At 46.4% G+C, this 17607-nt stretch overlaps 1 protein-coding gene across 7 annotated transcripts in view; it reads left to right on the top strand.

The window, feature by feature from the left end:
- The window catches only part of LOC121854053 (AF4/FMR2 family member 4-like), a 147330-nt gene that overhangs the window by 88144 nt on the left and 41579 nt on the right, over window positions 1-17607 (top strand). For 4 of the 7 annotated variants that reach the window (XM_042348443.1, XM_042348441.1, XM_042348444.1 and 1 more), the window contains 2 exons: window positions 4824-4868; window positions 16733-17496. In XM_042348443.1, coding sequence (XP_042204377.1) covers window positions 4831-4868; window positions 16733-17496 — 802 coding nt within the window. In that variant the 5' untranslated portion in view covers window positions 4824-4830. The remainder of the gene's footprint in view (window positions 1-4823; window positions 4869-16732; window positions 17497-17607) is intronic. The other 3 variants (XM_042348446.1, XM_042348439.1, XM_042348445.1) reach the window with 1 other exon arrangement.

Below are 17607 nucleotides of genomic sequence, written 5' to 3'. Positions count from 1 at the left end.
ACACACGTCAGTACAGTTGCCAAATAAGAACTTAAGAAAATAAGGAGTCTGCAAAAGGCTGGTTGGCCTGTGCATGGCAGCACCTGTCGAGAGTTACAACCACTCTCTATCGTCCATGAATCTATCTAGCCTCCTTTTAAAACTTTCCAGCGTCCCAGCACTTACTATAAAGTTGCTAAGCTTGTTCCACTCGTCTACCACCCTATTTGCGAACCAGTTCCTTCCTATCTCCCTAAAACCCTAACTTATCCAACTTAAATCCGTTGCTCCGAGTCCTATCCTGCTCGGATATTATAAGAACTTTATCTATATCTCCTCTATTGATTCCTTTCATCCACTTAAATACTTCTATCATATCTCCCTGCACTCTTCGTCTTTCTAGGGAATGCAAGTTAAGTTTCTTTAATCTATCTTGATAGGGAAGGATTCTAAGTCCCCGAGTCATTTTCGTCATTCTTTCGTCTCCACCTCCTCTGCCGACTGAGTCCCTCGGAGTTCCTGCCCCCGAGCTCCTCAGTGTTTACTCAACATCCATACTTCCCAAGCTCACCTGTGTCTCCCCTGCCCTCCTCCTAAATGCCACACAACGTAAACATCTAGAAAAAGTAAAATAAAGGGCATGCAAGATTATTCTCTCCTCTTCCTACTCCACATATTAAGAAGCGCTCACCACACTGACCCTCTCTGCTCTCTCTGATCATCACCATGACCTCATCTGCAAATTTGGCGAGGAGCATGTGCCCCATCCTTCGTCCGAGAATTTCTGTTCGACACCACAACCGCATCCAGCCCATACGAGCACGTACTGATCGCTATAAAAACAGCCCAGTCCCAACCATTGTAAAAATTATCAACAACGCGTAATCAACCAGTGTATTCACTCCCAGTCAATCCTACTTTTTTGCGTTGTCACTGTTGAAATGCCCTGCAGTATGACCTTCTCCCCACCTAGTTATTATACATCATATCTGTATCACTTATGTTACTTGTATATTATTTGTCACCGAAGAGACCATTCCCCAATTATGTAACTGTATATTTTCAACCTTCCGGTTGCCATGCTCTTTCAATAAACCGTTAATTACTATTACGCTCACACACATGCATACACGTGCGCGCGCGTGTAGGTTCAAGATTAATTGCATTAGGTTAGGTAAAATTACATTGTTATAACAAGTTAAGTTAGATTTAGTTAAGTAAGGTTTGGATTAAGTTTAGGTCAGGAAAAGTTAGGCTTAATCTCTTTGAACTTAAACTAGCTTAGGTTAATCTATTTCGAGACATATTTAGTAAGGGTTTAAGTAAATTATTTCACTTAAAAATTTAATATCAAGCTAGAACCAATCAACACACAGTAAGCCCTCATACGCGTGGATACTGTCTGGCGTTGTTAGGTAGTTGTAAGAGTCTATGATTATATGACTCGGGTGCACAGCATGTGGATCACTTAATTACTCAACCACACACCTGATGAGTTTGTTATGCACACGTTGTTACGCTTCAGGTGTTCCTTCCTTGCTTCCCTTTTCTCCGCCTTCATAATCTTTTTCTTTCCTCTCTTCCTTCCTTTCTCCCTCCTCGTTCTTGTCCTTTTCCTTCTCCTCTTCTTTTCATCCTCCATCCTCCTTGTCTTCCTCATCATACCTCTGCCTCCATCAACTTCCCCGTCACTTTTTCACTCCCCCTATCCCGCCATTCCACCTCCTCCCCAGGTGCTACTCCCCTCCCCCAGTGCTACTCCTCCCACAGTGCCACCCCCTCTCACAGTGCTACTCCCTCCTACACCACACTCCCTCCCCAGTGCCTACCCTCCCCAGTGCCATTAACCATCACTATAACCTCCTGTTAATTACCTGAAGTAATTATGGTAGGAGAGTTGATGGGAGTAACACCTGGTTTATTATGGTGGAGGGCCGAGGGTTTACGGGGCGCGGGCCGAGGGATTACGGGGCGGGGGCCGACTGATCACAGGGCGGGGCCGGAGGGTTTACGGGGCAAATCTTCAGGTGAACTAAGCTAGAGAGAGAGAGAGGGGGAATAATTATTGGTACATGCTGCCCATACTCTTTCTACTGTACACTATATCTCTTAAAGTTTTCTTGTATGTTAAAACTTTCTCAGTGTTTTAAAGCTTTCTCGTTCGAGCATTCGAAGTTTTCAAGCTTTCTTACCGTGTTAAATCTTTCTCACTGTTAAGCTTTCTCTTGACGTTAAAGCTTTCTTAGACGTTAAATCATTCTCACACTGTTCAAGCTTTCTCATACTTCAAGCTTTCCCACACTGTTCAAGCTTTCTTACACTGGTCAAGCTTCTCACTTCAAGCTTCTCACGCTGTTTAAGCTTTCACTGTCGCTTTCTAACTGTTCGCTTATCTCACACTGTTCAAGCTTTCTCACAGCATTAATCCCTCTTGAGCTAAATAAAATCGTCTGGTGTTAACTAAATAAAAAAAGTTAAGAGGTTCAAGTTTTCCTACTGTGTTGAACCTTTCCTGTGTGTGTGTTTTACATCCTGTAGTCAGCTGTTAAGAAAATGGTGGTTGTGTTATTATGTTTTTTGTGAATGAATAATAATATTGTCGTTAAGTGAGGCGTGTTGGTGGTAACAAGCGGGGTTAGGGTTATGCTATGTTGTTACCAGTATGTTATGTGAGGTTGTGTTACCAGTATGTTACGTTAGATTGTGTTACCAGTATGTTACGTTAGGTTGTGTTACCAGTATGTTACGTTAGGTTGTGTTACCAGTATGTTACGTTAGGTTATGCTATGTTGTGTTACCAGTATGTTACGTTAGGTTGTGTTACCAGTATGTTACGTTAGGTTGTGTTACCAGTATGTTACGTTAGGTTGTGTTACCAGTATGTTACGTTAGGTTATGCTATGTTGTGTTACCAGTATGTTATGTTAGGTTGTGTTACCAGTATGTTACGTTAGGTTATGCTATGTTGTTACCAGTATGTTAGGTTGTGTTACCAGTATGTTATGTTAGGTTATGCTATGTTGTTACCGGTATGTTATGTTAGGTTATGCTATGTTGTTACCAGTATGTTATGCTATGTTGTGTTACCAGTATGTTAGGTTAGGTTATGCTATGTTGTTACCAGTATGTTATGTTAGATTGTGTTACCACTATGTTAGGTTATGCTATGTTGTGTTACCAGTATGTTAGGTTAGGTTATGCTATGTTGTGTTGGTGGTGGACGTGTCTCACCCGCCTTTGTTGACACTTTACACATATGAGGAAAATGGAGGAACGATTGGTGTGTGAATACCATCGTGTTCAGTAGCATTGATTGGCCGTGATTGGCTAGTCTTTGTGGTATGAACGTCCTGTGATTTGCTAGTCGCTGTGGTATGAACGGCTGTGATTGGCTAGTCTGTGTGGTATGAACGTCCCTTGGTTGGCTAGTCTTTGGTATGAACGGCAGTAATTGGCTCGTCTCTTTGCGATGAACATGCTGTGATTTGCAAGTCTCTGTGGTATGAACGGTCGTGATTGGCTAGTCTGTGGTATGGACGTCCTGTGATTGGCTAGTCTGGGGTATGAACGTCCCGTGATTGGCTATTCTCCTTGTTACTAATGCCCTGATTGGTTAGTCTTTGATATCGCCTTACAGGAGTGTGGTTTAGTCGTCGAGAGAGAGAGAGAGAGAGAGAGAGAGAGAGAGAGAGAGAGAGAGAGAGAGAGAGAGAGAGAGAGAGAGAGAGATCCTTGTAAGGGACAGGTGTGAGCGAGACATCTGTTGAGACCTCTGATAAATTATTGGTGGAGAGGTGTCATTCACACACACACTCACACAAAGTAATTTACTCTCACTTCCCTGCAGTTCAGTACAGAGAGAGAGAGAATAATCTACTCGATATCTTGTATAAATTTTGAATGCCTTGTCTTAGAGTGATTCGGAAATAATGCTGTGTGTGTGTGGAGTGTGTGTGTGTGTGTGTGTGTGTGTGTGTGTGTGTGTGTGTGTGTGTGTTAGCACTGTAGCTTTAAAGGGTTACCACGCGGCGGGCGCATCTGTCCTCCTCATCTCCACCCCCACACACACACACACCTCACCTACGCCCCCAACATGAAAGGGGGGGGGTTAAAGAAGGGAGCAGTGGTGTGGTCAGTTGATAGTGGAGGGGGAGGGTCAGCTGTGGGGTGGAGGGGGATGGAAGGGGATTGCTTGGTGGGAAAGGGGAAGGTGGAAACGGGAGGGAAGATATGATGGAGGGGGTGACAACGGGTGGGTGGACAAGGGGACGGGTGTCACTATATATGAATTATATTGCCATATAATAAAAATAATCCTGTATGAAGTTATTTTGTTCAACATGTGTGTAGTGTAATTACAGGTGTTTAATGTTCACAAACGTTAAAATATTCCAACAGTCATTGTTCATAATAGCTGAGATGTTATGGTAGGAACCTCTAGTTCACCTGTCTCAATGTACAGTCGCTTGCACATCTACCTGGTACAGTGGTTAGCGTGTTTTGTGGCACTGCTGTGTTTGTTTACATGGTGTTATAACTCCGGAAAAGGCCTTAAGGAACCTCACAGTAGGATGCTAGATAGCTATCTTCACAGTGCTGCCACATAACGCACCAGCCACTGTACCAGATATTACCTGGTGCGTACCTCACCTGGTTGAGACACTTTTCCACACCGAAGGACTACCTGCAAGAGCTGTTTTATATCCTATTTCCTTATAATATAATGTATAATAATAATTTTATATAAATATGTCACTTAACCTGCCTTTATAAGAAGACATCACGAGACTGTGTTGTTACTGACAGTGTTTGTGTCTAATTCTTGTTTGTTTGTTTGTTTACAGGTGAGCCATGAGAGATGTGGACGGTGCGTTGAAACACAGCAAAGTGTAAGTCGATGGTGTGTGTGTGTGTGTGTTTGTTTGTGTAGGTGTGCGCGCGTGTGCGCGTACAAGAGGAAGAAGTGTACAGCAGTAGGCAACACCGCCTCTCCAAAAAACAGATCTACACTACAGTATTGCTCGTATAAGGTGTGCGGTGGCTGAGTGGATAAAACGCTTGCCTTCTGTCTTGAGGGTGGTTGGATCGATCCCTCGCCCCAACTGTCACGCTTGCGGGACAACATTCACTGTTGTGTGGTGGTGTCGTTACGAGGTGTAGAAAATGACATGATAATTATTGCATATTATGGATCATTACGTCACTATAGGCGCCAGTGTGAGTGAAGGGTCGCCAGACGTTGTTCTTGAGTGTATGATTACTGACATGTGACACAGTGGGTGGGAGTGACGTACCACCTGTGTCTCACCTTACATGTGTCTCAACTATGTCTTCCCTCACCTGTGTCTCACTTCACGACTATCACCCGCCAGGCTCTCTCTCCCTCCCTCTCCCTCCCCTCCCTCCCCCTCCCTCCCTCCCTCTCTCCCTCTCCCTCTCCCTCCCTCCTCCTCCCTCCCTCCCCCTCCTCCTCCCTCCCCCCTCCTCCTCCTCCTCCTCCTCCCTCCTCCCCCCTCCCCTCCTCCTCCCTCCCCCACCTATATAAACATATTCCCACCTTTACTGCTCTCTCTCTCTCTCTCACACACACACACACACACACACACACACACACGCACGTAATACTTTGCCTCCCACACACGCCCTCCCACGCCACCTCTTTGTCTTCATCTAGACCTCTCCCACGCACACGCCACCCACTGACACACACACGCGTCACTCACACACATGCGTCACACATACACACACATGCGTCACACACACATACGCCACCCACACACACGCGTCACTCACACATACGCCACCCACACACACGTCACTCACACACACACACCACGCAGACACACACACACACACACACACACACACACAACAACACAAATCAGCGCGCGCGCGTAATCCTCTCTTATTCAAATAACGACCGGCCAGGACGGGAGGGTGTTTAACAAGTACAATTCACGTTATATACCTGTACTGTATTTTACCTGTACTTGTATTTTACCTGTACTCGTATATGTACCTGCACTGGTATCTTTACCTGTACAGTTTCACGTGAGTCAATTACGTATACATTAAGATGTAAACTTTGTCACTAGCGATAGTAAACTTTGGTAAAATACTTGAAGCATAACCTCATGTACTGTGGTAAGAAAGTTTACATATTGTTAACCTGTAAACTGTAGCTTCCCGGTCGGGTATACTTTACATTATGTAAGGTGTTTACGCTGACTCTTTCCAGTTATCTTGGATTAAAATAATATCGACGAATAACATTAGAAATAACAAAAGATAACAATAACATCAAAATAACAAACATAACTTAAATAACACCCAAGAATAACAAATTACACGAAAATAAGGAATAACAAAATTACACCAACAACAAATAACACGGAGACACCTGGAGACGTTACCTTAACAAGACTCGATAGTAGAGTCATTAACTTTGTCATTATCCTATTGTTTGGGTCAGGTGTTAAGTTAAGAACATAAGAAAATAAGGAGTCTGCAATAGGCCGGTTGGCCTGTGCATGGCAGCTCCTGTCGAGAGTTACTACCACTCTCTATCATCCATGAATCTATCTAGCCTCCTTTTGAAACTTTCCAGAGTTCCCGCACTTACTACAAAGTTGCTAAGCTTGTTCCACTCGTCCACCACCCTATTTGTGAACCAGTTTCTTCCTATCTCCCTCCTAAACCTAAACTTATCCAACTTGAATCCGTTGCTCCGAGTCCTATCCTGCTCGGATATTATAAGAACTTTATCTATATCCACTTTATTGATTCCTTTCACCCACTTAAATACTTCTACCATATCTCCCCGCACTCTTTCGTCTTTCTAGGGAATGTGTTATAAGGTGTGCTACAGGGGGTGTTATAAGGTGTTACAAGGTGTGCTACAAGGGGTGTTATGAGGTGTTACAGGGTGTGCTGCAAGGGGTGTTAAAAGGAGTTACAAGGGGTGTTACAAGGGGCGTTATAATGTGTGTTGCAGGGTGTGCTACAAGGGGTGTTACAGGGTGTGCGACAAGGGGTGTTGTAAGGTGTGCTACATGGGGTGATATAAGGTGTTACAGGGTGTGCTAAGGCAAGGGTGTTATACGGTGTTACAGGGTGTGCTACAAGGGGTGTTATACGGTGTTACAGGGTGTGCTACATGGGGTGTTACAGGGTGTGCTACATGGGGTATTACCGGGTGTGCTACAGGTGGAGTGTTATAAGGTGTTACAGGGTATTACAGGGGTGTTGGGTTGCAGTTACAGTAGACTGACAGGTGTGTACAGGTGGGAGACGCTCGCCTCACCTGCTCCCTCCCTCCTTCCCTTCCTCTCTCGCTCGGGGCTGCCACGAAATTTCTCGTTGACAACTTAATCAACCAACCCGTTACTGCCAGCATCCTGAGAGAGAGAGAGAGAGAGAGAGAGAGAGAGAGAGAGAGAGAGAGAGAGAGAGAGAGAGAGAGAGAGAGAGAGAGAGAGTAACCTGGGACGAGTCTTCAGGTTAGTGTGTTGAGACTGGTTAAACTCGGGTGTAGTACCAGAATCCTGATGGATAATGAATGTAATACCGATTTTCAAGAAGGGAGATAGATCACTATCATCTAACTACCATCCAATTAGTTTAACATTAATTGTAGGCAAATTGCTAGAAGCAATAATTTCAAACTCTATTCGAAATCACCTGGAGAAGCTCAAGTTGATCAAAAATTCCCAACATGGCTTCACAAGCTGGCGTTCATGTCTAACTAATCTATTAACATTCTTTCCAGCTGTTTTCGAATCAGTGGGCGAGGAGCGCGATCACGAGTCTCGACTTGAGCAAAGGCGTCGACAGAGTCCCCCACGAAAGACTAATACGAAAAGTAGAGGCTCGTGGCATTGGAGGAGATATTTTAAAATGGATTAGGGCGTGGTTACAGGATAGGAAACAGCGAGTAAGCATGAACAGCACTAAATCCAATTGAGGTAACGTTGCTAGTGGAGTACCCCAAGGCTCAGTACTTGGACCATTACTATTTATTATATACATAAACGACATAGATATAGGTGTAGACAGCAACATAAATAAATTTGCTAATGGCACTAAAATAAGACCTGTAACTAAATCTGACGAGGACTCCGCAAAAGTACAAGATCCCCCAAAATTCGAATGATCTGAAAAAAGGCAGATGAAATTTAATGTGGACAAATGTAAAGTACTTACTCTAGGAGATATAAACAGAGAAACCAGATTTCAGATGAACAACGTTTTTATGGAGAAATCCGACTTTGAGAAAGATTTGGGAGTAATTATAAGTAGGAATCTTAAACCAAGGCAACACTGTGCATTTGCTCGAAATAAGGCTAACAAAGTACTTGGGTTCATACAAAGGAGTGTTAGTTACAAGACTAGCGAGGTTATCCTAAAACTATATCTTGCGCTTGTGAGACCTTACTTGGATTACGCAGTTCAGTTCTGGTCACCGTACTACAGATTGGATATAGAATCCCTAGAAAGAATTCAGAGGAGAATAACAAGACTAATCCCGGGCATTAGGAACCTTGAGTACAGAGACAGGTTAAAGCATCTTAATTTGCACTCCCTAGAAGAATAGAGTGAGGGGCGATATGATCCGAGGAAACGGAAGTCAGGGCTAAACAAAGGTGATATAACAAAGGTACTCAAATTATACAACCAGGAGCGAAATCGTCACGATGGTTTTAAATTAGACAAAATTAAATTTAGGCGCGAAATAGATAAACACTGGTTTGTGAATAGAGTAGTGGATGAGTGGAACAAGTTACCAAACATCATCATTGACTCAGCACGCTGGATAGCTTCAAACATAGGTTATATGGGCATATGATAGGGTTGGGTGTAAATGGGACTGCCCAGTATGGGCAAATAGTTACTGTTTCCTCCAGTCTTGTGTTGTTATGTACTGTACTGTGTGGCGGTGAGATGTCTACAGGTGCACGCTGGTGGTCGTGTTCACAGGTGCACGCTGATGGTAGTGTTCACAGGTGCACGCTGATGGTAGTGTTCACAGGTGCACGCTGATGGCATGTCACAGGCACGCTGTGTGTTCACAGGTGCACGCTGATGGTCATGTTCACAGGTGCACGCTGATGGTAGTGTCAGGTGCACGCTGATGGTAGTGTTCACAGGTGCACGCTGATGGAGTGTTCACAGGTGCACGCTGATGGTCATGTTCACGTGCACGCTGATGGTAGTGTTCACAGGTGCACGCTGATGGTAGTGTTCACAGGTGCACGCTGATGGTAGTGTTCACAGGTGCACGCTGATGGTAGTGTTCACAGGTGCACGCTGATGGTAGTGTTCACGTGCACGCTGATGGTCAGTTCCAGGTGCACGCTGATGGTCATGTTCACAGGTGCACGCTGGTCATGTTCACAGGTGCACGCTGATGGTAGTGCACAGGTGCACGCTGATGGTGTGCACAGGTGCACGCTGATGGTCGTGTTCACAGGTGCACGCTGATGGTCGTTCACGGTGCACGCTGATGGTAGTGTTCACAGGTGCACGCTGATGGTCGTGTTCACAGGTGCACGCTGATGGTAGTGTCCACAGGTGCACGCTGATGGTAGTGTTTACAGGTGCACGCTGATGGTCATGTTCACAGGTGCACGCTGATGGTCGTGTCTACAGGCACGCTGATGGTCGGTTCACAGGTGCACGCTGATGGTCGTGTTCACAGGTGCCTGATGGTCGTGTCCAGGTGCACGCTGATGGTCGTGTTACAGGTGCACGCTGATGGTCGTGTTCACAGGTGCACGCTGATGGTCGTGTCTACAGGTGCACATGCATGCCAGGTGCACGCTGATGGTCATGTTCACAGGTGCACGCTGATGGTCGTGCACAGGCACGCTGATGGTCGTGTTCACAGGTGCACGCTGATGGTCATGTTCACAGGTGCACGCTGATGGTCGTGTTCACAGGTGCACGCTGATGGTCGTGTTCACAGGTGCGCGCTGATGGTCTACAGGTGCACGCTGATGGTCATGTTCACAGGTGCACGCTGATGGTCGTGTTCAGGTGCACGCTGATGGTCATGTTCACAGGTGCACGCTGATGGTCGTGTTCACAGGTGCACGCTGATGGTCATGTTCACAGGTGCACGCTGATGGTAGTGTTCTGCGGTGCACGCTGATGGTAGTGTTCACAGGTGCACGCTGGTGGTCGCACAGGGCACGCTGGTGTCGCGCTGATGGTCATGTTCACAGGTGCTGATGGTGTTCACGGTGCACGCTGATGGTCGTGTCCACAGGTGCACGCTGATGGTCAGTGTTCACAGGTGCACGCTGATGGTCGCCCAGGTGCACGCTGATGGTCGTGTTCACAGGTGCACGCTGATGGTCGTGTTCACAGGTGCACGCTGATGGTCGTGTTCACAGGTGCACGCTGATGGTCGTGTTCACAGGTGCACGCTGATGGTCGTGTTCACAGGTGCACGCTGATGGTCGTGTTCACAGGTGCACGCTGATGGTAGTGTCACAGGTGCACGCTGATGGTCGTGTTCACAGGTGCACGCTGATAGGTTCCAGCACTCTGATGGTAGTGTTCACAGGTGCACGCTGATGGTAGTGTTCACAGGTGCACGCTGATGGTAGTGTTCACAGGTGCACGCTGGTGGTCGTGTCTACAGGTGCACGCTGGTGGTCGTGTACAGGTGCACGCTGATGGTCATGTTCACAGGTGCACGCTGATGGTAGTGTTCACAGGTGCACGCTGATGGTCGTGTTCACAGGTGCACGCTGATGGTCATGTTCACAGGTGCATGGTCGTGTTCACAGGTGCACGCTGATGGTCGTGTTCACAGGTGCACGCTGATGGTCGTGTTCACAGGTGCACGCTGATGGTCGTGTTCAGGTGCACGCTGATGGTCGTTCACAGGTGCACGCTGATGGTCGTTCACAGGTGCACGCTGATGGTCGTGTTCAGTGCACGCTGATGGTCGGCAGGTGCGCTGATGGTCGTGTTCACAGGTGCACGCTGATGGTTATGTTCACAGGTGCACGCTGATGGTCGTGTTCACAGGTGCACGCTGATGGTAGTGTTCACAGGTGCACGCTGATGGTCATGTTCACAGGTGCACGCTGATGGTAGTGTTCACAGGTGCACGCTGATGGTCATGTTCACAGGTGCACGCTGATGGTAGTGTTCACAGGTGCACGCTGATGGTCGTGTTCACAGGTGCACGCTGATGGTAGTGTTTACGGTGCACGCTGATGGTCATGTCCGGTGCACGCTGAGGTCGTGTTCACAGGTGCACACTGATGGTCATGTTCACAGGTGCACCATGGTCGTGTTCACAGGTGCACGCTGATGGTGTTCACAGGTGCACGCTGATGGTCATGTTCACAGGCACGCGATGATGTCGGGCACGCGTGCAGTGGGCTGATGGTGTGTCACAGGTGCACGCTGATGGTCATGTTCACAGGTGCACGCTGATGGTCGTGTTCACAGGTGCACGCTGATGGTCGTGTCCACAGGTGCACGCTGATGGTCAGTTCTGCAGGTGCACGCTGATGGTCGAGGTCAGGTACGCTGATGCGAGTGTTCACAGGTGCACGCTGATGGCGTCACAGGTGCTCACTGATGGTAGTGTTCACAGGTGCACGCTGATGGTCGAGGTGTTCACAGGTGCACGCTGATGGTCGAGGTGTTCACAGGTGCACGCTGATGTAGTGTTCACAGGCACGCTGATGGTAGTGTTCACAGGTGCACGCTGATGGTCGTGTTCACAGGTACGCTGATGGTCGTGTCTACGGTGCACGCTGATGGTCGTTCACAGGTGCACGCTGATGGTCGTGTTTACAGGTGCACGCTGACGTGTTCACAGGTGTACGCTGATGGTCGAGGTGTTCACAGTACGCTGATGGTCGAGGTGTTCACAGGTGCACACTGATGGTCGTGTTCACAGGTGCACGCTGATGGTAGTGTTCACAGGTGCACGCTGATGGTCGTTCACAGGTGCACGCTGATGGTCGTGTTCACAGATGCACGCTGATGGTCGTGTTCACAGGTGCACGCTGATGGCCATGTTCACAGGTGCACGCTGATGGTCGTGTTCCACAGGTGCACGCTGATGGTCGTGTTCACAGGTACGCTGATGGTCGAGGTGTTCACAGGTGCCGCTGATGGTCGTGTTCACAGATGACGCTGATGCGAGGTTCACAGGTGCACGCTGATGGTAGTGTTCACAGGTGCACGCTGATGGTCGAGGTGTACAGGTGCACGCTGATGGTCGAGGTTCACAGGTGCACGCGGTCGAGGTGTTCACAGGTGCACGCTGATGGTCGAGGTGTTCACAGGTGCACACTGATGGTCGTGTTCACAGGTGCACGCTGATGATTGTGTTCACAGGTGCTCACTGATGGTCGTGTTCACAGGTGCACGCTGATGGTCGAGGTTACAGGTGTACGGTATAGTCTCACAGCTGTTTCGACACCATTTTTGTTGTTATTTTGTGGGTTTTGTGAAAATGATGGGGTTGGATGCGGCCACATTCCACGGCCACACACCACGGCCACACTCCACGGCCACACATATGTTTGACTGTGGTGCGTCCTCACAGGGAGGGAGAGAGAGAGGGAGGAAGGGGGTGGTGAGGTTGTGGTAGTGAGGGAGGGAGACAAACAGGGAGTTGTGGTTAGGGAGGGAGACAGGGATTGATGGTGAGGGAGGGAGACAAGAAGTGATGGTGAGGGAGGTAGACAGACAGGGAGTGGTGGTGAGGGAGGGAAGGAATAATAGTCATACGCATCAGGTGGCCAACATGTTAACACGTGTGCCACTTTAACGTACCAGCTTCCGGGACTCCCTCCCTCCCTCCCGCACAGGTTCATGAGACTCAGGGTTCATGGATGGGAGAAGAATGAAGACTTTTATTGGTGGGTGAACATTGTGGGTCAGGTGTCCCCCTCGTGGCAGACATCAACCACTAGTGTTGTGTGATAAGAACATAAGCGAGTCTGCAATAGGCCGGTTGGCTTGTGCATGGCAGCTACTGTGGGGAGTTACAACCACTCTCTATCGTCCATGAATCCATCTAGCCTCCTTTTAAAACTTTCCAGCGTCCCAGCTAAGCTTGTTCCACTCGTCTACCACCCTATTTGTGAACCAGTTTCTTCCTATCTCCCTCCTAAACCTAAACTTATCCAACTTAAATCCGTTGCTACGAGTCCTATCCTGCTCGGATATTATAAGAACTTTATCTATATCTCCTTTATTGATTCCTTTCACCCACTTAGATACTTTTGTCATATCTCCCCTAACTCTTCGTCTTTCTAGGGAATGCAAAGTTAGTTTCTTTAATCAATCTTGATATGGAAGGTTTCTGAGTCCCGGAATCATTTTCGTCATTCTTCGCTGCACCGACTCCAGTGAATTGATATCCATTCTATAATAAGGGCACCAGAACTGAACCGCATAATCGAGGTGCGGCCTGACTAGCGCAAGATATAGTTGTAATATGTGATGTAGTGTAATATACTCACCGGGCAGTAATTACCTCTCACCTGTCCAAAACATTCCCGACTTATATTTTATGTTATTGGAGAGGAGAGTACATTATTGTTAGTAGTATAGTGCGTTTTTTCTCAGATGAGAAAAGATGCCCTGCTCCCTCATCAAGACTTACAGCTGATTGGCTGTTGCAAATCAGTTCGATTTAGTCCTGAAGTATTGATGCATTTCTGAATGAGTTTATTCATAATCGTTGAAATGACCGTTTATGACGAGAAAGATATTTAGCTAATTTATATAAAGATACATACAGTACATTCTTTATTTCAAACAGGAGCACGTAGGAAGTTTATCAGAAATATTATACAAGAATTAACTGATAAACTCTGGTAGCAAATTGACGCTTTCGGAGGAAGCATTTAATATAAATACTTATTTTTACCCACAATAAGTCATACTAAGACAAATTACGTATCAATGAAACTACATTATGCAAAAACTAACACGAAAATATTACACGGCCCCTGAAAATTGGTGGATGAATGTGAGACTTGGTTGCTCTTGTTAACAGTCGTCAGCAGAGGCGGGAAATATAACTGAACAACTTCATATTTTCGTGTGATTCTGATCTTTTAAAATGTTAGTTTTTGCATAATGTATTTTTATTGATACGTAATTTGCCTTAGTATGACTTATTGTGTAATAATATATATATATATATATATATATATATATATATATATATATATATATATATATATATATATATATATATATATATATATATATATATATATATATATATATATATATATATATATATATATATATATATATATATATATATAAATATATATATATTAAATGCTTCCTCCGAAAGCATCGATTTGCTACCAGTCTATCAGTTAATTCTTGTATAATATTTCTGATAAACTTCCTACGTTCTCATGTTTGAAATAATTAATTTATGTATCTTTATATAATTTAGCTAAATATCTTTCTCGTCAAAAGCTGTCATTATGAATAAACTCGTTTAGAAATACATCATTACTTGAGGACGAAATTGAACAAATTTGCAACAGCGAATGAGCTGTAACTCTTGAGGAGGGGGCGGGGCATCTCTTCACAGCTGAGAAAAACGCACTATAGTTGTTGTAGATGGTAGTAAAATTAGCTTAACTAGCGATAGGATGGTGTGGTAATAATAGTTTAACTAGCACCTCTTCATACGTTAGCTTAATTAATTGGTCTGGAGAAACGCGAGGAGCCTGAATAGTCTTTTCTGTCGTGAGAAGGTAAAGACAGTTCAGGTCAGGTGAGGTCAAGTCAGGTCACACTACCTGATTAGCAGATGAACTGAGGTAGTCCACTCCTTCTCTCTGGGGTAACTTGCTGTGGGTGGTTAACGAAAACTTTAATTATATTATTGGTAAAAAAAAGATGACGTAGTGAAGTTGTAGAGGGTGGAGGGAGAGGGTATAGAGGGTGGTGGGGGTGTAGAGGGTGGGAGGGTTTAGAGGGTGGAGGGAGAGGGTGTAGTGAGTACAGGGAGGGCGTAGAGGGTGGAGGGAAGGTGTAGAGGGAGGAGGGAAGGGTGAAGCGGAAGGAGGGAGTTTGTAGAAGGTGGAGGGATGGTGGAGGGGGTTTAAAGGATGGAGGGAGGGCGTAAAAGGTGGAGGGAGGGTGTAGAAGGTGGAGGGAGGGTGTAGAGGGTGGATGGTGGGTGTAAAAGATAGAGGGAAGGTATAGAGGGTGGAGGGAGGGTGTAGAGGATGGGAGGGGGGGGGAGGGAAAGTGTAGGTGATCTGACTGTTAATTTTGTTTTGGTTATTAATGACAAAATAGTTTATATAAGTCGTGGTTGTCATTATTAATATTATGAACACTTTACATTATATTAAGTCATTATTCCTGGACAAAATAAAAGCTTCCAAACGTTATTAGAATATGACGGTCCGTTTAACCCTCGTGAGGTTAGGTAACGTGACCTAAACTAGCGTGTGATTGGTTAAGATGTGTACCAGTACTGATTTGTCATGTAAGGTTACGTATGATTGGTTGCTTGTACGGAGCGTCGGGTATCTTGGCTCACACATAAATATACGTTTGTGGAGAGTTAGACTGTGTGTGAGTTGACATTGTGTAGTGCTGAACCCTGATGGCCTGGTACGACCTTCTTGACTTTAAGTAAGTGTGTGTGTGTGTGTGTGTGTGTGTGTGCTCTCACTATTGTCACGTAGCTGTCTTATTTCCGGGAAACTCAGTACAGTTAATATTTTATGTTGTTGCTCCGCTGCAAAACTAGATCCAACCTATCCATTTATTTTGGCCTAAGACTTATCCTTGACTTGTCTTAACCTATCCTTGACCTGTCTTAATCTATCCTTGACTTGTCTTAACCTATCCTTGACCTGTCTTAATCTATCCTTGACTTGTCTTAACCTATCCTTGACTTGTCTTAACCTGTCTTGACCTATTTTGAACCATCTTGATTACAACTACCCATCTTGACGTAAGGTAATCCCAAAGTAGGAAACGAGTAGTACTCTGTTATGTCGGTGTTGGGTAACAACGTAACCTGAGGCGTGACGTAACGTGGCGTAACTGTGGTTTCGTACGGGTCCAGCCGCGATACAGTGTTGTACTCTTAGCGTTGTAACGGAGCGTGACCGTGTAGGGTACGTGGTTAACGAGGACTTAAAGTGGTGGTGTAAGCGTTTAACGAGAACACGAACGACGGTAAACGAATTTATAGTTAATGATAATGTTGGTGATATTCTACTGATACTTGATTTTAGGTGTACATTGTAGAGAGAGAGAGAGAGATTCACTTAACACAATTGATTTTAGGTACCAAAGTCAGTCTCTCTCTCTCTCTCTACAATGTACACCTAAAATCAAATTATGATATTTAAATGCCGTTTACTGTGTATGTCGTCCACCTACAGTAAACATCGGTGTTATTGTCCAGTGAATAACTCAAAGTGTATTGTGTTGTGCAGCTCTTCATTGTAAAACACACAGCACTTTATAATGTGTGTGTGTGTGTGTGTGTGTTTATATATGTATGTTTGTGTGTATGTGGGTATACGAGTATGTGTGTATTTATAATTATGTATGTGGGCGTATACTGTATGTATGTGTGTTGTTATGATCAGGTAAACACTGGGAAGTTTTACGGTGTTAGTTGATTTGTTTGGCGGTGGTGTAGCTGCTGTTGTTTGAGAGGATGTTGCACGCTTGTTGTTCTATTAACATGTTATATTAAGTGAGTGTCCCCCGACAGCATGTCGTCACGAGAGCGGTCAGCAGCGAAGGACCGTGACCGCGAGAGGTTGAAGCAGCAGGCGCGAGAGATAAGGGAGTTCCAGGTGTCGTCGGGACTACAAGAGAGGGACCCACAGCCGGTGGTGTTCGACGTAGTGCGTCGCTCTCCTAACGTCAGTATCCACGACAACAACGTCGAGCGCATACTAGGCAAGTATGACAACTTCGCCAGGTGTGGCGGCAGTAAGATTAACATGGTGGGCGTGGACCAGCAGCCGCCCACGCCCAAGCCCCTCCACGACCCTGACGCCCTCAAGTTCCCGGGGCCACAGGTGCCCGGCCCTGGGTCGTCCAAGTCGTCACAGCGGTCACTCCCGCCCCCACAGTCCTCTCCAAACGGCACCACGCGGCCGCCCAAGCCGCTGCCTTCCTCCATCAAACCACCTCATCCGCCCTCCAACCACGCCCACACTAAGAATGGCGAAGTGAAGGGCAACCTGAAGGGTGGGCCGGGACCTGGGCCGGGCGATGGTGGGGGCGGCAGGAAGTCAACGTTGGCTCTGGCCAAGGCCTCCCTCCCGCCCATCAAGGTGGAGGGCGGGGCGGGGGCGGCTGTGGACAAAACCATCCAGCAGATAATGTCAGAGATGACGGTGAAGCATCCCATGTCCGCCATCGTGCACACCCCCACACACCACCAAGACCACAGCTTCTTCTCCAGCATGGTGGGCCTCAAGGAGTCCAAACCTGCCCGCAACTCTTCCCACACTTCCGACAGGCTAGGTGAGTCTCCCACACCTGTCACCTCTCTCCTTCCTCATCTATCATGCTGTCCTCTCACCTGTCACGCTCTCCTTCCCCATCTATCATGCTGTTCTCTCACCTGTCACGCTC

The sequence above is a fragment of the Homarus americanus genome, unplaced genomic scaffold (genome assembly GCF_018991925.1).
Source record: "Homarus americanus isolate GMGI-L3 unplaced genomic scaffold, GMGI_Hamer_2.0 scaffold55399, whole genome shotgun sequence".
NCBI classification, from domain to species: domain Eukaryota; kingdom Metazoa; phylum Arthropoda; class Malacostraca; order Decapoda; family Nephropidae; genus Homarus; species Homarus americanus.
Note: the sequence above shows the minus strand (reverse complement) of the source record. Positions and strands in the feature narration are given on the sequence as shown.